The following is a 10157-nucleotide window of genomic DNA, read 5'->3' as shown; positions in this document are numbered from 1 at the left end:
GCTATATACTACAGAGACAGGCAGTTTATATACTACAGGGGCTGGTAGGCTACATACTGGGGGGGGGGGGGCTGTGATTAATGTATTTCCCACCCTTGGCTTATACTCAAGTCAATAGGTTTTCCCAGTTTTTTGTGTTAAAATTAGGTACCTCGGCATATATTCGGGTCGGCTTATACTCAAGTATATACAGTATATCAAATTTGAGTGAATAAAATTAGGTCTTCCTTCTAGATTTCCTGAAGTACTTGTTTTCAGTAGAACCTAATTGAGACCATAAAAACTTGGGTTACATCTCTTCCTCGCGTGTCTTTTTATCCCCAACCAATCTCCAGGTTGAAGCTGATAAGATCCCAAAAAATTATCTTGATCAGGAATGGAAGAGAAAACTTTAGAGAATACTTTAGTCCAGCTCTTGCTTATGATTATGTAGTCAGGTAATCTACCATGCTGGATTTGGAGCAATTTTGCATTATAATATCCTAACCTAGGAACCAAAGAAACTTAATCTTATCCTCTCACTGGGTATATATTTACTTTGGTATACGGTTTGCCGGTCTCCACCATTGTCTTTTGAATCTTTAGTTTGAGAGTCACATTCAACCTCTCAACCTTCCTGCTTCTTTGTGGATGGTATGGGTTGTTAAATGCCTTATCTACAAATCTATCGCTAATAGGGTTGAGAAGTACCACAATACTCGATACTGATACAATATTTTCAAGGAAAATAAAGGATTTTCTGAATTTTTAGGGTGCGGTTACATGGGTCTTTACATTGCGTTTAGAAATTCAATGCAAATATCTGGGGTTGGGGGCTCAGCCCGATTTCAAGATGGTCACCACTGGATGGTAGTAGCATTACTCAATAGATACTGAGACCGCCAACAAATGGGGTCAAATGGCAATTTCCATTGATTCCATAGAGATAAATAAAGCAGAACGGTCATGCGCGGCCGTCTGACGGAGTGATGAGGGGTCAGACGGAGGTACTTGGGACCCCATCGGACCCCTCATTTTCGTGATCTGTGGCGGTCTCAGCACTGAGACCCCCAGTGATCAGCAAGTTAGGCCCTACCTTGCGTTCGTGTGAAAACCCCTTTAAGGTAGCAGTATGTCTATTTTACAGCATTTCTCTGACTAATTGTTGAAGGTATTTTTATTTTCTTAAAATCAGTAAAAAAAAAAAAACATTACAACAAAAAGTACACAAAAGTGAACATTTGGAAAACACAATGGGGCACATTTATCAATATGTTTAGAATAGAAATCTGTTGTAAAACGCAGATTTTTTTTAAAAAAATGTATTGGCAGGTTTGACCCTTGTATGAAATAACATTATGAGCTTGTATGACATTATGTGACCTTGCAGAATGGGCTTTTCTTTTTTGGTGCAGTATAAGACTATTTACCCACTAGTGAATTAGGGTCGAGAAAAGCACTTTGTGTGCTAGAGGGATTTCCTGGATATACCGTATTTTTCGGACTATAAGGCGCACAAAAAATCCTTTGATTTTCTCAGAAAATCAGCTGCCTTGAACTGTGCACAGGTCTGCCACCTGCTGGTCATTCATCCTTATAATCAGGTGCGCCTTATAGTCCAGTGCGCCTTATATGTGAACTGTACTTACAGACAACAGCTTTATAGTCCGAAAAATATGGTATTTATACAACATATAGGGGGTCATTTAATAAGGGCCCGAAATGCGTTTTACCGCCGTGTTACTCGAATATTTTTCAGTTTTGCGCTGATTTTCCCTCTATTGCCCCGGGATTTTGGCGCACGGGATCGGATTGTGGCGCATCGGCGCCGGCATGCACGCAACGGAAATCGGGGGCGTGGCCATACGAAAACCCGACGGATTCAGAAAAACCGCCGCATTTTTAAAAAAAAAGTGTCGCTGGACACACACTTAGGTTTACTCGGCCAGGCTTGGTGAAGTTCAGTGCATTCCGATGAACTTCAGCGCATCAGCGACACCTGGTGGACATCGGGGGAACTGCCTTAGTGAATCGCTGGAAGACCCGAATCCACCGCAGAGAACGTGCCGCTGGATCGCGAATGGACCGGGTAAGTAAATCTGCCCCATAACGTTTAAGGCCTATCGATGTAGATATACCTTGAAATATCAACATATAAAGTTAACGATCGTTACTTCTCAGTATTATTTTACAAAACATTTACAATAAATTAAGAAATAATTTAAATGGCGGAACAATGCTCTCATGGAGATTAGACGGACACAGCTCCTGCGACTATCCTACGGATGTGAGTGTATGACTTTCTTATAGTGACGCTGCTATGATGGGAAACACCACGCGGCAGGACGCATTCCTCCGTCAGTTTTCCCGTCTCCATGTTCCAGCACAGAACAGTGGCGATCACCTCGTTCCTCTCATCTCGACCACCAGTGATGAATATTTTGTTACAACATGCAGCAATTCCACAGCTCGCCCTTTCATGGCTGAACTTTGTTACTAAGCTCCAGGAGTCATCTAGAGGGTTGTATGAATATAAGGCCTTCATCGCTCCACCTGTGCATAAAAGAAGAACGCGTTAATCTTTATGTAGATGAGGGGCTGCATGAGACTGGTAAAACTAGTGAAAGGGACTAATTGACAATACCAGATGACCTAAGTGGAAAATTATAGTAAGGAGAGAGTTGTGCAAACTAGGCCTTACATGATGCCTAAGCTAAATTGACATACAGTGATCTTATACTTGGTTGAACTTGATGGATATATGTGTTTTTTCAACTGTGCTAACTATGTAACTATGTACACAGTGAAAAATAATACAGTATATACTAAATGTCTGTTTTACATTCCTCATGCCCTGCTCCAATAAAACTACTAATACCATGACTGTTCTTGAGGAGAAAGATGGTAACTAGAATTTATGAGGCCTCATAGCAAACTGCTGGCTGGGGTGGCACAGCAGCAGCAGAGTCTCAATGGTGGAGCGGGAAGCTAGCAGCTCCCTTCTTCACCATTGCGTTAAACGGTGTCTGTGTTCAGTGGACACATATCGAGTTGGTGGGTAATGGGCAACCTCTCTGTGTTGACCCATAGCAGCCATAGCTCTAGTTGTACAAATGTGTAGAGGTAATCCTCTACCCAACCTCTCTGACAGCGGCTTTCTAACCTATCCCGATGCCTGTGTCTGCATGTGTATAAAAAGATTAGGCAAAATCGATGTTCATCTATCTAAAACGTATGAATGGCCTATGACCACGAAACCACTTGGCTGAGATGTTGCTATTCTTAAAACCATGTTATACATTTTTGACTTGCCTACATCCTAGATGTGACTTACCTACAACATAGATGTGATCATGGAAGCTTACGGCATTAATACATTTCGCCTCGACTGGCATTGATGATTTAAAGCACCACTTGTTGGTAGTTGGGTCATAGCACTGTGTTTTATCTGTGGCCAGTTTCCCATTGGGTCCACCCCCGATAACATAAAGCTTGTTCTTGTGACTCGCCACAGCAAATGAACTGACACTGATTATTAACGGTGCCACCTGTATGGACACAAGGAAGGGTGAACAGAAATTTAATACTAAAATGTCATGCAAACCATCTGAGGACTATAATCTTCATGCAGAATTTTGATTGTGTTGAATGTAATCAAATCACAAACTGTAAAGGTAAATTAGTAAGATTCTATGGGTATCCATACACAATGACTAAAGTTGATGAAGTCAGCAATATTTTACATTTTGAAAGGTTTTAGATAAACTTATGACCGTCCCAATATATTTGATGTTAAGTCACCTTAATTCTTATATTCTTTCATTCTGTATTGTAGCCATCTCCCAATTTTAAAGGGGTTTCCCCACAAAGAAAGTTAGGCCCTATCAACAGGGTAGAGCTTAACTTACTAACCAATGGGGGTCTCTGTGATGAAACAACCATGGATCACTAGAAAGAGGGTCGGATGTACCCCCATAACACACTGTATCAGCTCCCCGAGATAATCAGAGCAGCCAGTCGCACATGCGCGAGCTGCCCGTTCATCTCTATAGAGCCGATGGCTATAGCCGAATATGGCACTTGAAAATCTGTCAGTTCCATAGAGATAAACAGGGCAGACTGTGCAAGCGCAACCGGTCATCTCAGGGTGCGACGAGGGGTACATCACACCCTCATTTTTGTGATCCGGGGGGTCCCATTAATGAGACCCCCACCGATGAGCAAGTTAGGCCCTTTCTTTTGGATAGGGCTGAACTTGCTTCATAGGAAAATAACTTTAAGCAATTGCTGTGAAAAATTACAATATCTTACATAGAAAACACAAATGACATATAGTATTGAAATCTGTATTTTTTATTACTAGCTTATTTCATTCGAAAATCTTTTCTTGTGCAGTGTGTGGGGGATATTTGTTTAAAATCGTATTGGCTACTCTATTCTGTATAATCTGTTAAAAATCGTATTGGCTCCTGTAATCTTCATACTGTTTTCCGCCAAGGAATCCAGATAGAAAATCTGCAGCACATATAATATGTATCAATACGTAACAATATCATAGGATTAAACTTCCAGCCATCTTAAATGTTAATGACCCCATTGCATCATAGTGACACAGTTGGATCTCAGCGTATGTTTGCTGTAACCCAGCAGTGATAGATATGCAGAGGTTCTCAGATCACTGTAATTCTGTGTGCTCAAAGCACCCAGGCATGAACAGCAAACATTGCCACTGATAATAATAGGCAGTATAAAACCAATGTATCTGTGGACATAATTACATAATACCAGCACCGGTTCTTGTTCGGAACACCAATGCTGGGCCAATAAGTTATCACTGCCACAGCCAATGTGTGTTCCACAGTCATTACATACATAGTTGGCAAATCTCTTTGAAATGTATACATTTATCTGTTTGTGTGTGTCTATATAATATTATATACATATATATATATATATATATATATATATATATATATATATATATGTACATTAGCATGGATTGAAGCCCTGCATTGGATTATATATCTATCTATCTATATATATATATATATATCTATATATAATCCAATGCAGGGCTTCCATCCATGCTGATGCCAGAGCTTTCCCAGCATATAGACTTTACCATGCATAGCCACATACCACCATAAAGGGCATAAACGACCCACTAGCACTACATACAGGGTCGGGCTCCAGGTTTCAGAAGGCCCCTGGGTGACAGGGCCTCAGTACCTTGCAGTGAACCCCTTCAGGGTTATTTTATATAAACCCCCCTCACCCTCTATGGATTCATTAGACACAGCCCCCCTCTCCTCCATGGATTCCTTGTGTACACTCTTATGTGGGCCCCCCCCCCAGCAGCTCTGGGCCCGGGCACTTGCCCAGGTATGCCCAGCACTAGTGCCGGCCCTGACCACATACCACGATACAGAACAACATCTCTCCAAAGCATCCCTCCCCAAAAATACAAAACCAATACCACAGTGTAGCAGCATTTCCCTCTCCACTGCCCTAAATGTAGGGCGTAATTTTTTTCTTGACTACGGTTTCTCTAGTATTGTATTGTATATATTCCATGGACTTACAATGATAGAAGCTAATAGAAGCTCCAGTGTAGATACGGATCTTACTGATTGAAACAGAAATGATATGGGCGAATTGTGTAACTTTTCATCAGACTATGAATAATCCTAATATGCTGATGCTGTCTTTCCGCTTGACGCACCTCTGTCCAGCAGTCTTGGAAAGGCTCATAAGCTTCTACACTGTAAATCCTCTGGCTGCCATCGAAACCACCCAGAGCATACACCTTGCCGCAGAGTGCCGCCATCTTGTGTCTCCATCTGCCCACATTTAAATTTTCGATCTGAATCCACTTGTTAATAGAGGAATTATATTTCCACACGTCATGCTGTGTTTCCTTACCACCTAGAAAATAACATTTTTAGCATTTTTGTCATTGACATGCGAATGTACTGATCCAGTCTAATGCTGAAACTCAGATCTGCCGTTCTAAAGATCTTAAAACCGTCATTTGAGATCATTTTTAATACTGTGTGGAGTGGAGTGGGGGTGGGGAGGGTCTATATACTTCATTAACAAATTCTGCTAGTTTGTTAACAAAAAATAAAGCTACTCCCTCCCATAGAGATGCGTATTGCAGCCTGTACAGTGTGTGTTTATGGAGGCTGCATGGAGCTCACATCTAATCTCCCTGTGTTTGGTTAAACTGCTCTGGGCAGTGAGTATGAACACCTTCACTTTCAGCTTGATGTTGGAATATAGTGTTCATAGCATACTACAGCCAGCAATAGAGCAGAAAGTGTTAACACTCTGTTACAGCTGTGTAAACAGGAGAAGAGAGGAGAGAGAGAGACCTCTTTTCAATATTGTAGCAACATAGAAGTAATATTATAACTAAGGGGCACATTGCAATCTGTTACTTTACAATCTAAGGAAAATTCCTTAATGAAGTCTATTAGAAAAATATTCACAAATAAATGATAAATCCAGGACATATTTAAACACTAATTTAATAATGCTTTGCACCAAAGCTTTTTTAGATAAAAAATTTACATTGCCCATACCTAACCCCAAACCATATAACACCCCTATTCCTTCATTCCCCATTTTCTGCAGCCTTTAAGTTGCCCCCATTCCTGCCGCTACTCTCCTTAAATTGCCCCTTTTCTGCAATCTTTATAAGTAGGGGGCTACAAAAAGGATGCATTATAATACAGCTCTTTCTATACCCCCCCCCCCAAACTTATAATGTCTCTCTGTCTGAGGCTTCTAATGATATATGCACCCTTTTTCTAAAGTCCAACGTCCACCCAACCTCCATCTTTTTGCTGTGGAAAAAAAAGCCACAGAGAGAAGAGGACTGCTGCTGCAGTGGAGCGGGGAAAGGTGAGTATCAGTTTTTTTTTTTTACAAAGTTCTTTAGCTGCGGCCGATGTTCCACGACCCGGCAGTTGGGTCCGCTGTCCCAATCCATAGTCTTTAGCCAGGGTTGGCGCCAGGTTTCAGTAGGCCCCTGGGTGACAGAGCCGTAGTAGGCGACCTTGCAGTGAATTCCCGTGGCGTCATTAAACATTCAGAAACTAAAATAGTCTCCTGTTCCTTAAAATATTCCCCAGTTTATCATCCCAAACATCCCCCTCATGGTTATTTATATACAACCCCCTCATGGTTATTTTATGTAAAGCCCCACTAACACCCTATGGATTCATTAGAAAGGTAAGTGACAGAGTCCATTTAATAATGATGAACCTGGTTATAGTTTCCCTTTAAGAAGAAATCAGACCAAAAACTGCTTCTATAGTTCAAAATGACTCCTCTACTTTAACCTCATACCTGATATGTAGACCTCATTTTTGAAGGTTATACATGCAAACTCCACCCATTTCTTAAGTTCGCTGTCACCTTCTTGCTCATACACTGGCAACTTTGCCACTTCAAGACGGCTTCTTCTTAAAGGATCAAGACAAGTGACCTCAGTGACAAACTTCTCATCTTTCGTGCAGCCTCCGATTATCATAAAGACTTCAGACTGAAATTCATGAATCCGAGGTTTCGTTCTCTCAGAAATTATCTATTAAAAAAACATTTTTGTGTTGAATGTCTTTTAATTTAAACACACAGATCATGTTTAGTTGTCAGTGTAAATATTCTCAACATTAAAGGCAATGATTTTTGCACATGATTTTGGTTCTGAATGCTTCAAATTAGATACAGTATATTGGCATTAGGATGCAAATGGTGCAGTCATTGTAAACCTCCAGCAGGTGGCGACAAAGTACACAGAATTACACAAAACCACAAATTTAACATTTCTTAGAAGGTTTTAAAGGGTAATTATATTATCACTTCTAATATATAAGATGAAAAGAGTTACATTTATCAACAGTATCACAGTTTGTATACATTAATAGCTTGAAAAATGTACACTTATCTCCCCAAAACATGGCCTACTGCATAATATCTTTAATACAACTGTATAGGAATATACAGGCAGTCCCTGGGTTACATACAAGATGTTTTTTTTAGGATTGTACTCAAGTTGAATTTGTATGTAAGTCAGTACAAGTATTTTTTATAATTTAATTTTGACCAAATGACATTTAGATTTTCAACATTTTCAATTTTTCAAACTGTTCAGTAAAGCCTACCGGTAGAGACAAAAGGTACTGCATGGCCGTGGATCCTGGGCCTAAATGTGTAAGAAACTTTGGTTAATGGCCCATTGGGCCGTGTTGTGCCTTATCAATAAGCCTCACATATGTGTAGCTGCCACGATCCGTTCCAATTTTTGAAATATAGTGACTCCCTGGGATCAATATGCCCTCACTGTGGAACTCATGTGAAGTCCAGGTCAGAAACATACACTGGGAAGGGGACAATACGGTAAGCGTGCCATGTATAATCCCGGTGACTGGGTCAATCCCTCCTTCCATACAGATTGGCAGCTTAGTGACAGATCTGTTTTTGTGCTGATCAGGCATGAAGACGCTGTCTGTGTTATCTGGTATCAGCCTCCTCACACACAGCTCTGGAACACAACAGGATCATTTCCATGAACGGAAAAGAACATGAGTTATACACTGGACGTAGATGAAGTTTTATCTGAGATAAGATATTGTAATATACAGGCAGTCCCCGGGTTACATACAAGATAGGGTCTGGAGGTTTGTTCTTAAGTTGAATTTGTATGTAAGTCGAAACTGTATATTTTATAATGGAAGTTCTAGACAATTTTTTTTCTTTTGCCCCAGTGACAATTGGAGTTTCAAAATTTTTGGTGTAATTGGACCAAGGATTATCAATAAAGCTTCAGTACAGACACTTTACAGCTGATTATTGCAGTCTGGGACTATAGTAAAGCATTCAGAGAGCTTCACCAGAGGTCACAGTGGGCAGAGGGGTCCGTCTGTAACTATGGGTTGTCTGTAAGTCGGGTGTCCTTAAGTAGGGGACCGCCTGTAAATAGATTGACTGGCCTAGTTTGAAGAAAACTAAAAAACACTCCCAACTGCATCAAATTAAAAAAATACATGCGGTTTTGAGTTTTTGTTGTGGTGCAGTTTTAGCCTTTCTGCACATGAACATATGACCACAAACTACTTAAGTGATGGTAGATGTGTCCTAATAAAAAGTTCCTGTGGAACATCTTCTTTTATTACAACTCTATAAGCCATGATTGTGAAAACATAGAGTTATGAAAGTTATGCTAATTACCCTGGAGAAGTGCGTAAATTAAAATACAAGGCTCCCTGAGGTGGTCGGGTGACGTAGTCAGAGCGCCCCAGGGTATTGCCCATAACTTTTATAACTGTTCCTCAGGAACTTCTTATTAGGACTTATCTACCTTCAGTTAAGGAAACTTATTTTCACATATAAAGCCAGTGACAGGTTCCTATAGAGCCCTATTAACTGACCCTTCTTTTAGCTAAAAAATGTTTTACTTGCATCCACATAAATCACCTTATAATTTTATAATCCCATCTACTCCTCCTCATGCCTACAGCCTTACTATTCAGCAGTTAATGTCATATGACCAGGGTGACATCATTTCAGGTCCTTTAACAATAGCAAACTGTACCCCATGCATGTATCTGACCACATGAAGTCACAGCAGCCTCCATGTACTTCTACTTCTCTCCATCCTCCATGGACTTCTAATCCCCTACATCCTCCATGGAGGCTGCTGTGATTTCATGTAATCACATACATGGAGTACAGTTTGTTATTGTTAGAAGTCTAAAGGACCTGCAATTATGTCACTCTGGTCACATGACATGAATGTAACACAAGGCACCTGGTAAAAAAATTGATACAATATTTACTAGTAAATAGAGCTTTATATGTCTGTAGTTGAAGATTAGCAGACAGTCCCTAAGTACAAGGAGACAGAGCAGTGATTTGAAGAGACACAGAGCTGTCAGTCAGAACAATGGGGCGTGTTCACTGCCAGAGAGAAGAGTCACAGCCAGCAGACATGAGTCACAACAGCTAATTTGCATATCAGAAAAATGTCTGTCATTAAGGTACAGTGCCCCACTGGCAGTTAATTTTAGGTGATATGGGAAGGACTTTTAACCCTTTATCAGCAGGCATTGTTAGTCAGAGGGATCAAGATCTGATGACAAGTCCTCTTTAAATAAGGAAGAAAGGAGGGAAAA

The 10157-nt window shown here is 40.5% G+C and overlaps 1 protein-coding gene across 11 annotated transcripts in view; it reads right to left on the bottom strand.

Annotated features, from left to right (window-relative positions):
• Window positions 1–1232: 1232 nt before the first annotated feature.
• KLHL6 (kelch like family member 6) overlaps window positions 1233–10157 on the bottom strand; it is a 36456-nt gene continuing 27531 nt past the window's right edge. For all 11 annotated transcript variants that reach the window (XM_072143296.1, XM_072143291.1, XM_072143294.1 and 8 more), the window contains 4 exons: window positions 7333–7570; window positions 5702–5904; window positions 3314–3527; window positions 1233–2532 (listed from right to left, as the gene is read on the bottom strand). In XM_072143296.1, coding sequence (XP_071999397.1) covers window positions 2231–2532; window positions 3314–3527; window positions 5702–5904; window positions 7333–7570 — 957 coding nt within the window. In that variant the 3' untranslated portion in view covers window positions 1233–2230. The remainder of the gene's footprint in view (window positions 2533–3313; window positions 3528–5701; window positions 5905–7332; window positions 7571–10157) is intronic.

This window comes from Engystomops pustulosus, chromosome 3 (assembly GCF_040894005.1).
Source record: "Engystomops pustulosus chromosome 3, aEngPut4.maternal, whole genome shotgun sequence".
Classification (NCBI taxonomy): Eukaryota; Metazoa; Chordata; class Amphibia; order Anura; family Leptodactylidae; genus Engystomops; species Engystomops pustulosus.
The sequence above is the reverse complement of the archived record's forward strand: the minus strand, read 5'-3'. Positions and strand labels throughout refer to the sequence as shown.